Source organism: Lupinus angustifolius, chromosome LG05, assembly GCF_001865875.1.
Source record: "Lupinus angustifolius cultivar Tanjil chromosome LG05, LupAngTanjil_v1.0, whole genome shotgun sequence".
NCBI classification, from domain to species: domain Eukaryota; kingdom Viridiplantae; phylum Streptophyta; class Magnoliopsida; order Fabales; family Fabaceae; genus Lupinus; species Lupinus angustifolius.
In genome coordinates, this window is record NC_032013.1 from 5867718 (window position 1) to 5889392 (window position 21675).

General features: G+C 37.4%; 1 protein-coding gene across 3 annotated transcripts; it reads left to right on the plus strand.

The window, feature by feature from the left end:
* On the plus strand, positions 18397 to 21379 carry LOC109347578 (nuclear transcription factor Y subunit B-1-like). 3 transcript variants are annotated; one of them, XR_002107616.1, is made up of 8 exons: positions 18397 to 18532; positions 18683 to 18922; positions 19189 to 19318; positions 19910 to 19915; positions 20030 to 20104; positions 20210 to 20263; positions 21021 to 21113; positions 21213 to 21379. XR_002107616.1 is itself a non-coding variant. In XM_019587502.1 (7 exons), exons 2-7 carry the CDS (start codon positions 18696 to 18698, stop codon positions 21057 to 21059), a joined length of 531 nt encoding a protein of 176 aa, XP_019443047.1. In that variant the 5' UTR covers positions 18397 to 18532; positions 18683 to 18695; the 3' UTR covers positions 21060 to 21377. The 3 variants fall into 3 exon arrangements, 2 of the variants coding, with proteins under 2 accessions (XP_019443047.1, XP_019443048.1); XM_019587502.1 differs by having other exon boundaries at positions 21021 to 21377; XM_019587503.1 differs by having other exon boundaries at positions 18413 to 18496; positions 18678 to 18922; positions 21021 to 21377.

The following is a 21675-nucleotide window of genomic DNA, read 5'->3' on the forward strand; positions in this document are numbered from 1 at the left end:
TGTACTGGATGCTATTCTAATATACAAATCTGTAAGCTCTGTATTCGTTCTGTTATCGGTTAACTGTTCTGCATTTAATCGTTTCTGTAATTGCTTACTGTTTCTGTTTAATCGATTAATATTGTTGTGTTAATCGATTATCTTGTTTCTGTTAATCGATTAAAATTGTTTCTATTAATTGATTCAAAACTGTTTTTGTTAATCGATTAAGATTGTTCAAATAATCGATTATCTTCCTTCATTAATCGATTAAATAGGGTTGATTCAGCATTAAGTGTTGAATTTTGAAAAGCGGTAGTTCTAACCGCGACACCTATTCAACCCCCCCTTCTAGGTGTATTGTAACCACTGATACCTAACAAGTTGGTGTTTTCTGTTTTAACTGCGTAACTGGAAAAAAAACGGTTTGTGAAGCCAAATCCGTTTTGTATAAATTGTGTTAAATTGCATAAACGTTCAGGATTACATATCATTGTTAGAAACTATTAGAGAGCATATTTTTTCCGTGATTTACTGCATCATATAGGCAGAAGAGAGATGTATGTGTGAGAAAGAGAAATCAACATGCTTAGTTGATATTCTTCACGATGTATTGCATGTAGTTTTAATATGCTAAATCTCATTCATACTTTCTTACATGTTCGTGCATTCTGTTTAGAGATTTTTGAGAAAGATTTTGTATTATCTGTATTTTGTATTAACTCGCATACATTCATGATGGCTTGTGTTACTTGAGTGTGGGTTAATAATTGAGTTTTCATTGTTGTAAATTGAGCATATTAATGCTTAGTAAAACTCTGTTTTTGTATACTATTTTGTACATTAGGTTTTGTCTCTTGGTGTCTTACCACCATTGAGATTTAGTGCGAGAATCTTGGCTAAGATGAATCGCGAGAAACGTTTTCTTGGGCGATAGGGATAGTCAAACCAAGGTTAGAGGTTCTTGAAATTCAAGAAAGAAGCGTTTAGAGTCTTGTAATTGAATTGGTGTATATAACAATACAATGCTTTCAATATAGTGAAGATAAATCTCCCAAGATCAGAAGGGGAGGCCTATATGTAGTTTGCAAGTGGACTCGCAAAAGAACCAGGATAAAAATCCTATTATGAAAGTTGATCTCTCTCAATCTCTTTTATCATTCAAGCTGTTTTAATTCGTGTATTAAGCTGATATTTTGCATACTACTACTGTGCAATATCTTTGTTAATTGTGCATAAAAATATATATTGTCTCTCTCTACTTGTTTGTTGGTAACTTGCTGTGCAAGAAGCCAATCTGCCAATTCTGTCTCTGATACATTTTAATCAATTAAACTCACTGGTTAATCGATTACCTGGGTTGTTCTCTAGAACCGGTATTTGGGTGCGAAAAGCGGTAATTGATAATCGCTACACCTATTCAACCCCCCTTCTAGGCGTGTCTAGACCACTGATACCTAAAAAGTGGTATCAGAGCTAATACGACGTGCTAACTCAACCACATACGCGTGATCCTAAGGGAATTAAATGGGTTCCACCAACCCTTTTGGCGGTGATGGCGCATCCATTAACCGCCCTCCCGATTCAGTGGCGAGGGATACGCCTACTGGAAAGTCCGGATGCAGATTATTATTGAGGCCATTGATTCGGATATTTGGGAATTCGTAATCAACGGGCCCTTCGTCCCACTACACTTAGTGGATGACGAACCGAAAGAAAAACCTAAAAGTTTGTGGACCGATGAGGAGCGCAAAAAGGTTCAGTACAACCTACGCGCTAAGAACATAATCACATCAGCCCTATCATATGACAAATTCTTTCGGGTATCTCAGTGTCAAAGTGCCAAGGAAATGTGGGACACTTTACAAGTGATTCACGTGGGCACTAGCGAGGTCAAGCGTGCCATGTTGAATGCGCTGACACATTAATACGAATTATTTCGTATGTTACCAAGTGTATCCATCGGCGATATGCAAAAACGACTCACTCATATTGTAAATCATCTAGTTGCCCTAGATAAACTTTTTACCAAAGGAGAACTTACTAACAAAGTTTTACGTTGTCTTGACAAGAGATGGCAACCTAAAGTAACGACTATCATAGAATCTAAGGACCTTTATTCTATGCCTTTGGCGACATTTTTTGGAAAGCTTCAAGAGCACGAGATGGAGCTTGGATGCCTGACCATGCACGATGAGTCAGACCGCAAAACGAAAGGCATATCTCTCAAAGCAATAACATCACAACCTACTGAAGAGATAGATGATGCTGACTTTGACTCTACAATTGACGATGAAACGTTAAACCTTCTCGTACGAAAGTTTGGGAAATTCTTGAAGAAGAAAGGAGGTTTTAAATGTTTCCAGAAGAAAGAGGCGCACGAATCAACAAGAAAAGGCAAGAACAAAGAGCGCTTCACTTGCCATGAATGTGGTAAGCCAGGACACATGAGATGATTTCATTGTCCCCGTTACCTAAATAAGGTTGATTCAGAAAAGAGCACTCCCCGAGACTTAAAGTCGAAGAAAGCCTATATTGTCTGGGATGTACCGGAGGAGGAGACGACATCAAGCACCTCAGATGAAGAGGAGACCGCCAAGCTATGCTTAATGACTAGAACAGATGAGGCTTGCGGATCAGGTAGTACAAAGGATGCTGATAATGAGGTATATTCTGAAACCTCATCCTCTTCTGATGATTCTCCTTCGTATGAGGTTTTATATGATGCGTATGTCGAACTGCATGAAGAACTAAAGAAATTAGCTAGGATTAGTGCTGATAGAAAACGAGTAATCCTACTAAATGATCAAAAAATATTAACACTACAAAAAGAATTAGATGAACTAATACTAGAAAATGAAACATTAGCTCCAATTTTTCATGTAATTCATGTGACTGCTCTAACGATAAATTATGTCAAACAACTGTCCGTGAGTCTTGCGAGGACTTGAGAAATGAGAATTTAAAACTTAATGAAAAACTTGTAAAACTTACAAATAGTCAAAACCAATTAGATAGCATGCTAAGTAAAACAAGAAATGTTGGTGACCATACTGGATTAGGGTATATCCCCCCCATTACGTAGAAATAGACCATATAGGAAACCTGTAACTCGTACTAATAAAAAGTCTTATTATAAAAATAAATTTCCTACATGCTTCTATTGTGGCACACATGGCCACACCTATTACTCATGTTACATCGGGAAATATGGGATATCGAGTGGTGTTCACGCTTGGGTGAAAAAGGGAGATAACTCCATGGTCACTAACAGAAAAGGACCCAATATAATTTGGGTACCTGAAACCAACAAGTGATCTATTTTGTAGATATGTGTACGAACACATGGACAACATTGGTATCTTGACAGTGGGTATTCGAGACATATGATAGGAGATAGGTCAAAATTCCTAGACCTATCATTGAAGGAAACAGGTTTCGTCACATACGGAGACAACAATAAAGAGAAGATCCTAGGCACCAAAACAATTGGCAACTCAACTCATGCTGTAATCGAGAATATTCTATATGTCGAAGGTCTAGAACATAATCTTTTGAGTATTAGCCAACTCTGCAACAAAGGTAATCGTGTGTCATTTGATTCTGAATGTTTAATAATCCGTGACATTTTATCTAATAGTGTAAAGCTTGTCGGTTATCGTGTTAATAACATATATATGGTTGACCTGGGGGATGTCACTTCTATTTTCTCAAAATGTTTTATTTCAAAAGAAGATGACATCTGGCTTTGGTATAGGCGGGTCGCTCACATTCCTATGAAGCATCCAGAAAAATTATCTAAAAATAATTTGGTTGGTCTGCCAAAACTTGATTTTAAANGTCAAAAGTGTAAACAAGTAAAGAATTCTTTTGGTAAAAAGAATGTGATATCCACTACTAGACCTTTGGAGCTTCTCCATATAGACTTGTTTGGACCATCGCAGATCATGAGTTTTGGTGGAAGTTTTTATGATTTGGTAATTGTTGAAGATTTTTCTAGATTCACATGGACCCTATTTTTCGGGTCTAAGAGCGATGCATATAAATGTTTTAAACGTCTGGCCAAACAAACTCAAAACCAATTTAACCTTAAAGTTATTTACATATGATCCGACCATGCGGAGAATTTGAAAACCATAAGTTTAATAAATTTTGTAATAAGCATGGCATCATGCATCAGTTCTTGGCTCCTCGTACCCCTCAACAAAATGGAATTGTTGAGAGGAAAAATCGAGTCCTAGAGGAGCTCGCAAGAACCATGCTAAACGAGAGCAAGGTTCCCAAATATTTTTGGGCTGATGCAATACACACTGTCGGTTATGTGATGAATCGTATACTTCTTAGACTTGCTTTTTCAAAAACTCTATATGAGATTTTAAAAGGTCGAAAACCGAATATTGCTCATCTTCATGCATTCGGGTGCAAATGTATTATTTTGAATAATGGGAAAAGAGCTTTGGGAAAATTTGACTCGGAGGCTGATGAGGGCATATTCCTAGGGTATTCATTACATAGTAAGGATTTCTGTGTGTTTAATAAGTATTTCATGCAAGTAGAAGAGTCTGTACATGTTCATTTTGACGAATCTTCTCCAAAAGAGAAGAGAAAGGTCTTTCCTGATGATGTTTCAGGTGCGCTAGAAGAAGCATAGTCAAGGGACATGTACCAAAACAAAGAAGATGCAGAACAAATAGTTCAAGATGAGCATCAGGACATGCCGATTGCGTGGAAGACCAAAAAGGATCATCCACTAGACAAGGTGATAGGTGGCATATCTACGGGGTGGTAACCCGTAGTTCTTTATGCAATTTATGTAATTCCGTTGCATTTGTGTCTCAAATCGAGCCAAAGACCATAGATGAAGCCATCGAGGATATACACTACGGTATAGCTATGCAAGAGGAGCTAAACCAGTTTGAGCGTAATAATATCTGGGACTTGGTCCCTAAACCAAAAGAACATCCAGTGATTGATACGAGATGGGTCTTCCGTAACAAGCTAGATGAATCTGGCTTGATCATTAGAAATAAGGCTCGCTTAGTGGCCAAAGGCTACAACCAGGAGGAGGGCATCGATTATGATGAGACCTACGCTCCTATAGTCAGACTTGAGGCCACTAGGATGCTCTTATCCTTCATATCTATCATGAATTTTAAGCTCTTCCAAATGGATGCTAAGAGCGCATTTTTAAATGGTTATATTCAAGAGGAGGTGTATGTAGACCAACCACTAGGGTTTGAAAACTTCAAATACCGGAACCACATATGTAAACTCAAGAAGGCCCTTTATGGCCTGAAACAGGCTCCTAGAGTCTGGTACGATAGATTGAGTTCGTTCCTATTACAGAAAGGGTTCGAAAGAGGTATGGTCGACACCACTCTCATTATTCGTAGATTAGATAATAATGTTATACTTGTTCAAATCTATGTTGATGATATAATCTTCGGATCTACTAATAACATCCTTTGTAAGGAATTTTCTGAGATGATGCAGGGCGAGTTCGAGATGTCGATGATAGGTGACCTGACCTTCTTCCTTGGGTTTCAGATTAAACAAATGGAAATTGGCATCTTCATTTATCAATCGAAATATTGCAAGGAATTACTAAAGATATTTGATATGGAGCAATGCAAAGATGCATCTACTCCTATAGTGTCCTCATGCTATCTAGATAAATATGAAAAGAGAAAAGCTATCGAGGTAACCAAATATCGTAGAATTATTGGCTCGTTATTATATTTGACTGCAAGCCGCCCCGATATTATGTTCAGTGTTTGTATGTGTGCTTTTGATATGGAGCAATGTAAAGATGCATCTACTCTTATAGCGTCCGCATGCTATCTAGATAAAGATGAAAAGAGAAAAGCTATCGAGGTAACCAAATATCGTAGAATTATCGGCTCCTTATTATATTTGACTGCAAGCCGCCCCGATATTATGTTTAGTGTTTGTATGTGTGCTAGATTTCAAGCTTTGCCTAAAGATTCACATTATAGTGTTGTTAAACGCATCATGAGATATTTAAAAGGAACAATAAATATGGGATTATGGTATCCTAGGAATGCCTCATTGTCCTTGGTAGGTTACTCTGATTCCAACTTCGCTGGATGTAAGTTGGATCAGAAGAGCACTAGTGGGACTTGTCATTTACATCCAACTAGTGGCATGGCACAATAAAAAGCAAGCATGCGTACATGAACCTTCTGCGGTGAATGATTTGAGGTTCATGTACGCGGTCAAGGAAAATGTGATGATTAATTGGCCTGAAGAGATCTTGAAGGTCATGTATAGCGTCTATACATTGCAATCGAAGTTGCTTCCCTACAGTATCATTGACTATCTGAATATTGATGTTTCCGTTTTCGATACTATTTTGAGGAGTTTTCTAATTAAGATCACTTGATTGGTGAAAGTTTGATCCACAAGATGGGCATCTACAAGTATGGCAACACTTGGCAATACTAGGAGGATTTCAACACTATGAACCTCGACCCAACTGGTGAGGATGATCAAGCTGAAACACATGAGTCGAACGCTACAACTCAGGGGGAGTCTTCTAAAAATGCAACACAAGAACCAGCCTTTGGACCAGCTCTCTTGGATGTTATGGAACAGCGATTTAACAACAAGATGGATGTACATTTTCAGTCTTTGAAGGACACATACCATACTGATTTAGAGAATTTTGAAGAGCGTCAGTTTTTCTACATAGATAATCATTATCAAACCTTGAGGAACTTCGTTCAGACCACTGCTGATTCACAAAGCAAGAGGTTGTGTGCCGAGTTCAACAAGTTGAGCACCCTCATCAAGGGTGGTGGTGGCACGATCATTCCTGAATATAAAGACCCTCCATCTCATCCCTAGTTAGGAGACCTTAGACCCATAGGATTCCTTAGGTTTATCCTTCCTAGTTTATGGATTATGTTGATCCTTGCTTTCCTCTTGACAACTTCATTTTCTATTTCGCTTTTGCATATGGAATGTAATAGCTAACTACTTATCTTCTACTAAGCTTGTGTTGGTATTATGCTTAATTGTACCTTGCTGTTTACAATTGGAAGTAATGTGTTACTGTTTTCAAATTGTCTATTTCATGCTTAATGGATAATTATGTCGTAAATAGTATGGATTTATGTTTAATGGATCTTGATCATGTTTGGTGTATATACCCATGTTGATTACGGTTCAATTATATCACTGCTTAATCATTCCATGCCTAATTCGACTTCACATAGCCTTTCATGCCATTAAATCAGTTTTGTCACTGTTTACTGTCAATTTAATCGATAATGTACTGTTTTTTAATCGATTTAATCCTACAAAATTGAGCATTTGTGCAATTTTTTTACAGCTGGTTGATTAATTAAACGTCCAAAATTAATTGATCAATTACAGTCTATCTTAACCATATAACTCTTCTGACTTTTGACTAGAATTGAATATTCGTATCTTTTTTATAATGTCAAAAGGGGGAGAATGGTTGCTTGTTGTGTTTAATGTATTTGCAGGTAGTAAAATAACTTTCGTAGTAATCATTGCTTACCTAAGGGGGAGAGCAAATTTTTACCGACAAACCATTTTAAAATTAGAACTATGTAAGTCTTGATTTCCTAAAATGTTTAGGAATACATAGGAGCAAGTAATATTTGAAAGTGCAAAGTGTAAAGGATTGCACTAGCAATGTTTTACCGATGTTTTGATGAAGACAAGGAGTTAGTAAAAGCTTGAAGATGACTCAACAATCAACATGCCTAGAACTCAAGGGACATATCTAGACTAGGTTATATCAATAGAGTTATATTTCTAAGTAGTTTGGGATGTGTGCCTTAGTTAGTGAGTCTAGGTTAGGTAAACCTAGATACAAGTCTCACAAGCCATAAATGTTGATATATCATATTCATGGGGCATATCATCTAGTTTATTATTTGTTCAGGCATTATTCATACATGTTATATGTGCAAATTAGGCATAACATAATTGCTAAAACACGTATAGGTGTCAAGCATAACATATAAGTAGTTTACCATTTAATCATGTATTGAAATATGTTGGTTAATCGATTAACTCCGAAATAATCGATTAATGTGTTAGTTGGTGATTTCTCTTTTAACTGTTTTAACTATGTAATTGGAAAAAACGGTTTGTGGAGCCAAATCCATTTTGTATAAATTGTGTTAAATGGCAGAAACGTGCATCATTACATATCATTGTTAGAAACTATTAGAGAGCATATCTTTTCCGTGATTTACTGCATCATATAGGCAGAAGAGAGATGCATGTGTGAGAAAGAGAGATTAACATGCTTAGTTGATATTGTTCATGTAGTTTTAATGTGCTAAATCTCATTCATACTTTCGTACATGTTCGTGCACTATGTTTAGAGATTTTCGAGAAAGATTCTACATTATCTGTATTTTGTATTAACTCGCATACATTCATGATGGCTTGTGTTACTTGAGTGTGGGTTAATCATTGAGTTTTCATTGTTATAAATTGAGCATATTAGTGCTTAGTAAATATTTGTTTTTGTATATTGTTTTGTACATTAGGGTTTTTCTCTTGGTGTCTTACCACCATTGAGATTTAGTGAATCTTCACCAATGCTTGGGGTCTTGAATTTAGAGCGAGAATCTTGGCTAGGGATGGATCGCGAGAAACATTTTCTTGGGCGATAGGGATAGTCAAACCAAGGTTAGAGGTTCTTGAAATTCAAGAAAGAAGAGTCTAGAGTCTTGTAATTTAATAGGTGTATGTAACAATACAATGCTTTCAATATAGTGAAGAGAAATCTCTCAAGATCAGAAGGGGAGGCCTAGATGTAGTTTGCAAGTAGACCCGCAAACGAACCAGGATAAAAATCCTATTGTGCAAGTTGTTCTCTCTCAATCTCTTTTATAATTCAAGTTGTTTTAATTCGTGTATTAAGCTGATATTTTGCATACTTCTACCGTGCCATATCTTTGTTAATTGTGCATAAAAATATATGTTGTCTCTCGGCTTGTTTGTCAGTAACTTGTTGTGCAAGAAGTCAATCTGCCAATTCTGTCTCTGATAAGTTTTAATCGATTAAGCCCACTGGTTAATCGATTACCTGAGTTGTTCTCCATAATCGGGTTTTGGGTGCGATAAGCGGTAATTAATAACCGCTACACCTATTCAACCCCCCTTCTAGGTGTGTCTAAACCTTTGATACCTAACACTCTCCTCTTCATCTCGGCCAAGGAAGTCACAGAGGGCCTCTATCTCCCGCTGAGCAGCCCCCATATCAACTTGGGCTTACATTGCCGCCTCCCGAGCATCCTAGAGTTGGAGTGTCATCGTCGATAGCTACTCACTGACAGTCAGGTTCTGCTCCCCCTAGACCTTTAGTGCTTCGGCGTACTTCTTCTCCAACTCATGAAGGTCAGCCGAATGCCGCTCTTGGAGGTTGGCCATAGCATCCTCTTCGACCCGGGTGGCTAGTACCCCCTCACCCTCGAAGTATTTGGCCACTGAAGAAACCAGAACCTCTGCCTCGTGGACTCTTCTCAGCATATCGGTCATAGGCATGGCATCCATTGCATCCAAGACCCCAGAGTTGAGTACGCCGTTTTCAACCGCCTTGGGAACACGGTACAGAAAGTAAAGCTTGACGGAAGCTTTTCCTTTACCACCACCAGGGGACTTCCCCTTAGCAGGATCCTCAGTACGGGGAGTAGGGACACCAAGAAGCTCAGCTTCACCCCCAGTCAGATCGACCAGATGGAAGTCAGTCAGTGCAGGCATGACGAAAATCGGAGGTTCATAACAGACAGGCATGGCGAGAATTGGAGGCTCAAAGCGGGCGAGCAAAACCTGCGCTGGGCTAGTGGATGAACCGTCCCCTTGGGAAGATTCCAGACATGCAAGCGAATCGAACCTCGCCTCTTTGGTGACCTCCACACTTTTCCTCTTCAGAGTAGCACTCCTCAGAAGACCTGATCGATCAGATTGGTCACCCATAACAGCTGTTCGAAAAAGACAAAAAGAACAAGTGAGAACCAAACAAAAATATTCCAAAAAGGAAATAAGACCAGATGCTCACCGACTTCTGCCTCAAAAATATGACCCCCTAGACCAGCTTATAACACACTACAACCCGAACTTCCTTTATCTAAGATAACATCTTGTTCGCCACCTCTCTTTCCTGGATACTCAGCTGGTCGTACGAGAAGCTAAATGACTTAGACGGTTTTTTATGGATCCCCCTATCCTAGGAGAACGGGAACTGGGGTTGACCATCGAGCCCATATGCCTAGGTGTGCTTCTCACCAACCACATTTATCCGGAAGAAACTGGTCTTCCACCCCTTTAAAGATCCCTCAAAAGGCTGGAAAAAGGCACGTCTGTTTACGGGCAGAAGCGATGTCCACCCACGCTGGCCTACGTTATTCTCGTCCTTGTTGGTGCTATGCGCCACTCGGAACATCCAGAAGAGTAGGTAAAGTGCATGGACGTTCCATGACCTCGCAGATGATCTTGAAAGCCCAGATGAACCCCCAGGAATTGGGATGAAGTTGGGAATGAGCTACTTGGAGATGTTGTAGCACCTGGACAATCCACACATCGAAAGGAACCCTAACGCCAATCCGGCGACATAAGTACTCGTACATATAAAAGCTATAACGATCGCCGCTCTTCAAGGAGATATCTTAACAAACCTGTTCCTTCTTGGTTAGACTGCATACTGTGATGCCCTTAGTCGGATAAGCTAGCACGTCCACCCGAGGCTGCTTATCTAGCAAATAGGAGGCGCTACCAACAACCTCCCGATTAACCCACCAGTAAGGTGACTCTGAGCCCATCATCTCCGGCAGGTGTGTATACTGGTCAACGCGATCAGCAAAATTCCTACCCATATGTGACCTGTCATCAGAAGAAGTATCAAATTCCAAATTGGATATACCATCCAAGATCAGGCTCCACTTCTTATAAAAGGTTGCGCGGTCCAAAACGTCACCCTCACTCTTGCTACCTCCCCTTAAGTCATGCAAAAGGGCATGAAGAGATAGATGTCAAGACCATCCTCGTGCAGACCAGTGCCTTCGATGACTGGAAACGGGGGATGTAAATATTAGTGGGGGCCCAAACAAGATCTCTAAATCATCTGAGCTTGAATCCCCGCTGAACATAATTAATAGAAAATAAGGAAGAAAGGGAATTACCGGTTGAAGGAGACTTTGAAGGAAAAGAGACTTCTGAAAAGAAAAAAACTCGCTCGGATTCAAGAATGATCAGAATATCGGTAGGAAACAAGATGGAGAACCTAGAAAGGAAGAACCCCTATTTATAGAAAAATATCCAAGCCCAGATCTCCCCAAAGGCCCAACCCAAACACACATTCTTCCGTCCAAAAAACACTCAAGAGCAATCTAACAGTGGCACAAATATCCAGACGGTGGAACCGAAACGAGCAGAAACATCGATTGGCCATCCCATGCTCATACGAAACGCCAAGAGCCTTTCCACGTGTCCAGCGAGGATGGAAAGCCATCATAACCTACGCCTATGCCTAGAGTCTGAAAGTGTAAAGTGTCAAGATAGCACTTAGCTTGCCTATGTTTTGATGAAGACAAAAGACTTAGTGAAAGCTTAAAGATAACTCAACAAATCAACATGTCAAAGATTCAAGAGCATCATGTCTAGACTAGAGTCTTAGATATGTGTCTTAGTTTTTGAGTCTAAGTTAGGTAAATCTAGATGCAAATCTCTCAAGTTCTAAAAGCTATCATATCACTTGCATGAGACATGCCATCTAGCTTATTATATGTTCATGCATTAATCATACATGTTATTTGTGCATTTTAGACATAACATAATGGTTAAAACATGTATAGTTGATAAATATAACATATAGGCAGATTACTATTTAATATCTTAACTGAAAATTTGCCAGTTAATCGATTAAGTACAACTTTAATCGATTAACGAGAAAACAATTTTAACAGTTTCAATAGATAGCCTTGTATGTTCTAAACTCAAGACCTCCAAGTCTTGGTGAAGACTCTTTGTATCTCGTTGGTGGTATGACACCAAGAGACGACTTTCCTTGTTACACAAAATACAACAAAAACAGAGTAATGTGAAGCACTAAAAGGCTTAAATGTTACAATCAAGAACAATCTAAAAACCCTATACAAATCTCTCAATTACCAAGAATATGTATAAGATCAGAATCATGAATAACATGCAATTTCTACCCTTAAGAAATCTCTAAACAGTAATGAAAGAATCATGCAAGAACAAGATAGAATGATGAACACATTTAATCACATGCAATGGATGACAAGTTAACCCCTAAGCATGAAACTATCTCACTCTAATCTCACATGCAATTCTCTCTGCCTATATGACATACATTTAACATGAAAATATGCAACTTAGCAATTCTAAACTGAGTGAATGAAAGATCTAAAATCGTATATGAAATCTGTTAAAAAAACAATTTATATAGAAAAGTTGTTAAATGCCCAGTTAATCGATTATTTAGCCTGTTAATCAATTAATGGACTGTTTGAGAATAACTGAAATCCGTTTTTCAGTTATCTGTTGAAACTGTTAAAACTGTTTTCTCGTTAATCGATTAAAGTTGTACGTAATCGATTAACTGGCATATTTTCAATTAAGATATTCAATGGTAAACTACCTATATGTTATGCTTATCAACTATACATGTTTTACCATTATGTTATGCCTAAAATGCACAAATAACATGTATGATTAATGCATGAACATATAATAAGCTAGATGACATGTCTCATGCAAATGATATGATAGTTTATAAAACTTGAGAGATTTGCATCTAGGTTTACCTAACCTAGACTCAAAAACTAAGACACATATCTAAGACTTTAGTCTAGACATGAAGCTCTTAAATCTTTGGCATGTTGATTTGTTGAGTTATCTTTAAGCTTTCACTAAGTCCTTTATCTTCATCAAAACATATGCAAGCTAAGTGTTATCTTGACACTTTGCATTTTCAATCTTCCCATTTTGATGATGACAAACTCAACACCAAATTTGTTTTGATGCATGGCTTGAAGATGGTCATAGAAATTCATGCTTGTTGATTTCAAAATTAAAGCGCATAGCTAGACAACGGAAGCTGAATATTATTTACAACCTGCACACATTAAACAACAAAACAACCTTTCTCCCCCTTTTGTCATTATCAAAAAGATAAACTACATGAAATTTTGGTCAAAAGTAAGAAGAGATATTAAGTGAAATCAAAATGTAATTAATCAATTAATGTTGGGAGAGTAATTAATTAACCAGTTGATGAAAGAAATGAACAAGTGCGCACATTTATCAGCATTTAATCGATTAAGAAAATAGGTTAATCGATTAAAACAACATAATACACCAATATGACAGATTTAATGACATGGAAGGTTATATATGAAATAATCAAGCATGGAATGATCAAGCATTTATATTGTAGCATTCGAACAGCAGGCTCAATCAAACGTAGGTGATACATATAACCAAACATGATCAAGAACCATTAAACATGTACTCATGCTATATTTGACATAGATAGGAGTGTTATGTAAGCAAAATGAAAACTCAATAGAAACGATTTAAGTTCAAATGACATGCATATCAAGTCATAATAGTGCATCAAAAGTAGATAGTTAGAGTTACAATCTAGAAAGCAAAGAGAAAATTTGTCTCAAAAGATACAAAGCAGCGATGATCCTCAAAATTAGCCATATAGAAGAACTAAGCCTAAGGCAATCCTAGGGTCTAAGGTCTTCTAATCTAGAGATGTGGAGGAAGATCTCTATCATCAGGAATGGTCATACTACTATCACCCTTGATGAGGAATCTCAGCTTCTCAAATTTTGCACAAAATCTCTCGTTCTGTGTCTCGGCAGTGTTCTAAACGAAGCTCCTTATAGCATGATAGTGGTTATCAATGTAGGCGTCCTGACATTCCTTAAAGTGCTCCAAATCTGCATGGTAGGAGTCTTTGAGAGACTGAAAATGTAGATCAATTCTATCATTCAACCTTTGCTCCATAGCATCCAGCTGAGCTAATCCAAAGGATGATTCCTACGATGCATTTCCAGTTTGCTCCCCCTGAGTTCCTACATTAGGCTGATCTGGTCCAGCCTGATCTTCATCATCTGATACATCCACATTAGCATTAGTAAAATATTCTTGGTATTGACAAGTACTTCAATACTTGTAGATACCCATTTTGTGGATTAAGCTTTCACCAACAAGGTGATCTTTCGCAGAAGTCCTTGTAACGATGGTGTCAGATACATCAATATGCAGATAATCAATAATCTTCGAGATGAACACACTGTAGGGCAGCAACTTGGATTGTGATATAGAGACATTATACATGACCTACAGGATCTCTTCAGGCCAATTAATCATTATATTCTCCTTCACGACATACATGAATTTCATATCATTAATAGTAGGTTGTGTGTGATTAGTGTTCCTCTGAATCAAGATGTACGCAATGAAATAGTGAAGCAATCTATTCTCAAAAGATAGTGAACCAACTTTGGTCAGTTCTCCGTAGACATACAGATGGGAACCTCTTAGACATGATTTGTAAACCTCAACATCGTCGAAATCCTTAAGCCATTTACAATCACCTAGGCTAGCACCAGTTGTGGATAAGCCATCGACATTCACGAAAATATCACTATCCAAATCAAATAAATTTCCAGAAATCATCGACCAATATTTGTCATCCATATATCGGAAGTTGGCATAAAATTCCCTGATCAGCACGGGGTACATATTACCCGTCAATTCCAAAAACAACACAGCTCCCTGAGCTTGCATACCTTGCGGAAACTCAAAATCTTGTTCTGCCATCCACGTTAGATCAACATACCTGATGTAAGTGGGTTTCCTTCCCTGAAACTTGGACAACCGAGTCTCTTGAAGAATGAGAGATTTGTAAGGATCTCCTTGGTCTTGCCTCACATTCAAATTTGAAGATGAAGCAGTAGGAGGCTTACAAATGCAATGAGCAGTTGTCTTGAACCTCTTCGAACGACCTCTTTCCATTTTTGAAGCAAAAACTGGGAGTGAAGAAGGTTAAGGGAGGGAGCCTAACTTAGGGTTTGGAATTGGGAATGGGATTCCTTGGGAAAAAAAGAGAGAAAGATGGGATGAAATGAGGTACAAAGGGGGTAAAGGTGAGGTTTAATTCTTCTTCAAGCTAAGAAATCAAATTTGTTGTTTGCTTTTGATATTTTCAGAGAAAAGGAGGAAGAGATGGTTTATAAAAATGACAAAAACGCTATTGATTCTAATTTATCTACTATCGTTAATCGATTAAGAGGTGTATTTAATCGATTAATCATAGTTAAAAATTCCAGATTTTCAAAGGAATGAGCTCAGGTAATCGATTAAAGTAAGACGTTAATCGATTAACTATTTTGAAAAATAATTTGGATATAGTAATATTGCCCTATAAAGATCATTTATGTTCAAATATATCTGCTATATCATTTTTGTATAATATATAATTGGCTGTGTAATTGAGCCATTCGACAACTGTCTATTAATTATGGTTTAATCGATTGAGGCAGTCATTTAATTGATTAACTAGGTGATTTTCCAGAATAGGGCTTTGGTATCAATAGTGGTATTTGGGAACCGCGACACCTATTCAACCACCCCCTTCTAGGTGTATTCTGTCACTGATACCTAACAGAGGCTGTCTACACCCATCAAGTCGAAACTTCCTAAGTCTATTGCCACCGTTGACCGACCTAATAGACTGGAGGCAACTGTTCTACCCCGGATAAATTCGGATGCTCTCTAACCCATCCCAGACAAAGCCTATGTTCAACCTCGGTTATACTTACTCGCCCAGGGTAGGTCGGACCCGCCTCAGACGGGCCCACTTGCGATGTATGCCATAAATGCTTCTGGAACAACATAAATGTTCTTGACACCACATAAATGCATCTCTGACCCTATCATTAATGCGTCGTTGACTCGCCCTCAATGTCAGCTAGCAGGCGGCCTGGCACGTCGCCTGAACATTCTACCTGCCCTCGATAAATCGACAAGAGCAGATCCGCAAGACAAGCAAGGACGATCAGAGTGCATCCCCTACAGGTGCTAGCCAATAACCAGATGTCATCTCAGCACTCCCTGGACCCTATAAATAGAAGAGATCACATAGGGAGTATAATGAATTCTTCAATCCCTCATTTATTGCTATATTTATTGCTCCAACTTCTCTCTTATTTACTCCGTTTATCTCTATAGAATACTCAACTGACTTGATCGTCAGAGAACCTTTTCAGGTACCTCCCCGGCGGGTCTAGACGACATCCCGACTAGATTCCCTGATTCTTCACCTTCTACTGGGCATTCATCACCGACCACTCTACACCAGTTACCGACCATTCCCTCTTAATAGCAAAGAATAACGACCATTATCTCCCACCCCTGCAAATCACCATCATCATAATCATACTACTAATAAATGATGAGATGATGACCTTCATTCTAATATATGGGGAACTTGGGGAGCCCATTCGACCCGAATACCTAAGACCCTCGTTCATGCTACAATCCCATCTTGAAGAATCTAGCTTTCCATGTCTTATAGGACCTTCCAATGTGGGTTAAGATGGATCGCCCATTTTTTGACTGGATACAGGTCCATCTTCATCGACCGACCCTCTCTTTACTGACTAGACTTTGGAAGACATGGGAAAAGAGACTAGCCATGCAAGTTAGTGACCACTGACCAAACATGGCATAATAACTCGAAACCACAAAAAAAACCTAAACATTGGGATGTAGATGTAAGGATGCCAAATGTATATGGGCCAAGATGTCTATTTGTCAATCGTTACAGGGAGGTGGCGACCTATCTTATGGAAGTAACTATCATACACAACCATTCTTACACAACGACAACACATGGTAATCATCCACTTTTGCCACTCAATCAAGTCAAAACAACTGAATTTTCGAAAAGTTTCTTGCCCAAAATATCCAGGGAGAACACAAGACTTATGAAATGTCCGATTACTATTACCCCATGGTAGCCAACCCATTTAAACAACCTACTTAGATATAAAATTGTCGCCCATAATAAAAGACTAGAGACTAAACCCACATTCACATACAATTATGCTCATCTAGACAATAACAATGCCAACAGACATGGGATAATTATTCCTTTCTAGTGTCAGGATTGGTCAGAGGCCAACAACCATCATACAAGATCTTGTCTACACGAATTGTTATCATGCCCGAATGAATAAGATCTAGCCTTTGAGGTTGTTGATTATGCCCAGACGATTGACGTAACTATGTAAAATGACGACAATGACAAGACGAAGTACGTCAACACCTACTACTCTGAAGAATCTTCCTTTACCCCAAAAGCAATGATACACCACTTAATAGGCTATAGGTTAACATTGCTCATATGACAAAGTTAGTCAAAGTTTAGAGTACTATCAGTTTAAGGTAGTGACAAGACAAAGTCATATCGTTCGTAATAATGACACCTTTCTTTGAAGTACAAGCATAACTAATCTAGAACATGTTTCAAATCACACTTAAATCCAATTTCGTACCACAAATTTGCTAACATCCCATAAAGTTTTATTTTAAGAAAAATTAAAGTAAAACGAAGAAGAAAACACGCAACAATTATGTTTAACTTTATGATAAACGTTGATCAAATATGTTTCTTTCAAATATCATTATTGACATTTGGTATAAAAATGTTTGACATTTCACTAAAAATTATGTTATATTAGATGCGGAACACACATGTTGTCCAACAGTGGTAAGATCCTCAAGAGTTGGAGAGAGAAATGATTTCAAATAGAAAACCAAAAATAGTATATCATGATATTTTTATCCTTTTATTTATAATAGGATACTACTAGAAGCAAGAACTTTGACAACCAAAGAGGATCATTGTTCGACCGGTGTACGCCAACCATGTATTACATTTTATTGGCCAATTAAATAATTAGTAATTAAATTAAGTTATTATATATTTTTACCAATAAAAACACATGGTCATCAAATGTGACAACAAATATTGTTGTAGATTAATATATCACAAAAAAGAAGACCAATTGTAAATATATTATTTGAGTATCTATGTATAAATTATATATAAATAACTCTTTTCTTATCACATGAAAGAATAATCCTTTTAATAAATAGTTAGATGGTAAACTATTAAAACTAAATTTATACTATTATATGTTAAATTATATGCAAACTAAGCATATGTGGTTCATTCTAGTGGTACATATCCGTTAAACGAAATTTTTTTTGTACATAAAAAAACCAATATGCAATTGATGTAATTGCATTCTATTAGCCAATAGGATTTGCTTCACTATAAAAGAGGTAACATAAAACTAGTGATAGTAGACTAGTGAAGGAATCAAAAGCAGAGAGGCGAGTGTTAGTACAAAACGGACGGTGTTGATACAACTCACACTCTCTCTTCTCCAGCGTCCGATTCTCCATCGCGCCACATATAACAACACCCTCTTTCACTCAGGTATATAAACACTACCACTAACACTAACACTTTCACTTCATTCCATTTTTTATATTCTCGCTATTCATTCATTTCCCTCCATACTCTTCTCTCTAGGGTTTTCCTCTGATCGCAATTTCACTATGTTTTCCCATTCTCTTCTTCAATCAGGGTTCCGGCGACGATGTCTGAAGCACCGGCGAGTCCTGGCAGCGGCGGCGGTGGAGGTAGCCATGAAAACGGAGACCATAGTCCTCGCTCCAATCACCGAGAGCAGGATAGGTTCCTTCCTATCGCTAACATAAGCCGAATCATGAAGAAGGTTCTTCCACCTAATGGAAAAATCGCTAAGGATGCTAAGGATACTGTTCAGGAATGCGTCTCTGAGTTCATCAGCTTCGTTACCAGCGAGTAAGCTTCTTATTGTTGATTATTGATGCTTTAAATGTGATTTCTTTGGAATTAGCAAGTTTGTTTTGACTTTAAAAGAAGTGATTCTGCAGAAATTGTTTTTTTTTTTGTGCTCTAAAAGCTAAATTTCGATTTTTTCTTCTGATGGACGTTTTTTTTTTTAAAATAAGTCAAACCAAACAAGCCTAATGATTTTTATCTGAGAAAAGTGTTTTTTTTTTAATATGGCTAAACAATAAATTGTTAATCATGTTGATGTTTCCCAGGGCGAGTGATAAGTGCCAGAGAGAAAAGAGGAAGACCATTAATGGCGATGATTTGCTATGGGCAATGGCTACACTAGGCTTTGAGGACTATATTGATCTTCTCAAGATTTACCTCGCCAGATACAGAGAGGTAATTTCAATTTACACTTTTTTTATTGTAGAAAAAGGTAGTTTACTTCATTGCCTATTGCTCTATATGCTGAGAAGGTTCTTACAAATACAGACAGAAAGTAGTTTTAATATACCATGTTGAACCCAGCCAGTGTCCATGGGAAAGGCCATTGATGAAGAAATTTAAAAAAAAACACAAGTTTTCAGTGCAAAACTACATACACTGCTTATCAATGTGTTAAATACAACATTTTCCAATATAACCTTGCCATTTTTGCCCTTATGGCACTGATTAGCATTTGCTTTATCTTAAACATAACTCTAAATTATGAAAATGTGCATGAATATGTTGTAATGTTATGTATAGGTTTCACTGAATTTGAGGTTATAGACTAATTAATAAAATAAAATGAAAGGTTGGGCCTTTTTTCCTACCATCAACAAGCTTGTATCTGAATGGTTTATGCATAAGTATTCAGTTAGGGCCTTTGATGTCCTAGAGCATAGCATTTTGGTCTCACGCATTTAAACTATGCTTTGAACTGACAATAATTTTGTTTGTTCCTTTTGTGCTTGTGGATTGCACATGGGCTGATTGTGAACATTGCAGATTGAGGTATTTTTTAATAAATAGCTTTTCTTCTCAGTGATTGTTTTCGGTTTGATTGCACTTTTTTCTATCATATTTGCATACATTTATGTTATGGCTTGTCATATTGTGCTATGCCAGGGTGATACCAAGGGTTCGACCAAGGGAGGAGATGCATCTTCCAGGAAAGATGTTCACCCAAGCCCTAATGCTCAGGTGGAGTGTGTATATACACATATTTTGTGCCTGGTTACACTGTTCGAAATGTATTTAGAATATAATGGCATCTGATGTTGGCCTATTATGTTGTGAAATTTATAGTTTGCTCATCAAGTTTCTTTCTCACGTCATGGTGTTGATTACACAAATTCTCAGGTTAGTAGTTAGTACCCTCTAATGCTGTGTATCTCTTGCATGTGTTTCTGTGGTATTGTGTTGATAAACTAGGAAGTTTGATTGCAACATGGGAAACAGATACGATATGACATGGACATGTAAATACATCAAATTTTGAAAATTATAGGACATTGCAAAGAGTATAATACATGTCATAAAATTAGTATAAGATGAACTAACTTAAGCTTATAAGGTTACCTATCCCTCAAGAAGTCAGATATGCCTGGCTGGCTACTTTGTAGTAGTGAACTAATACTTCCTTGTCTTGAGAATCTGAGGGAAATACATTGCATCTTTTTCACAATTAGTCCATTACTCAATTACAATGGCTTTGCCCTTTTTCTTTTCCTCCACCGTGTTTTACACCATTTCCTAAAGTACTCTCTAGTACCTTTTTAAAATTCTAGGTCTAAAAATCATTCTTTAATATCAAATATTGATTTGTCATTTCGTAATACAGAAAATCTGAAAGCCCATTTTACTCAATTAACAAAGGGTTAGTTGTGACTTTATTTCAAAAGTGGTTATATTTGGAATTGGTTATTCTAGAGTTTGATGTATTGCTTGGTTATTACTTATTATATTGATGATGCTACTTTTATTTATAATATGGATTTTTCTCCCTAGTTTGAGTTATATCTTGCTTTTAAGTAATGTTTGTTGTGCCAAGCCACAACTTTTACTTATTTTGAACTACTGATGCTATTCACACATTCTTTTAATTTTCATGTCTCAGGCTCAACATATGATGCTTCCTTATCAAGACCAGGAATAGATATTAATCCTGCTTCAGTGTTTTCATGTGTCATTTCAATGCCCTGGAGCTATAGTATGTGCCCTTGGCATATTTAAAGCATTTTATGTCATGTGAATATGGACTTAGGAGATGTTGGTTCTTGTAACCGGATGTTTTTTGTTAATTATTAAGGTCTGCATATCATCTTCCGAGAGGAGTTATTATTTAAAGTTATACTGTCAACTGGGAACCAAGCATTGTGTGTGTTGGCAGAATGAACATTTTATGTTATTGGTTCCAACATAAACCGGTATTGTCTTTTCCTTATTTTTACTGATAGCATTGTGCTTTTTTGTTTAGTGGTAATCTCTTTATGTTTACTGATAGCATTTGCTTTTTTTGTTTAGTGCTTTTTTGTTTGCAAGATACATTTATTTATTCTTAAGTATATGCCACAGAAAATTTGTCTCCCTTTCCCACTATATAGAATGTTATATAGCTCGAATAATGTCGCTGTGATTTGTTTAAAACTAAGTTTTGATAAACCGTTTTTATAGTTAGAGGTTGTATAGTTTCTTTAGTTTTCCTGTTTAATAACATATTACCCCCCATATGATTATTTCCCCCCTAATGAGCCCTTTATTGTTTTACCTGG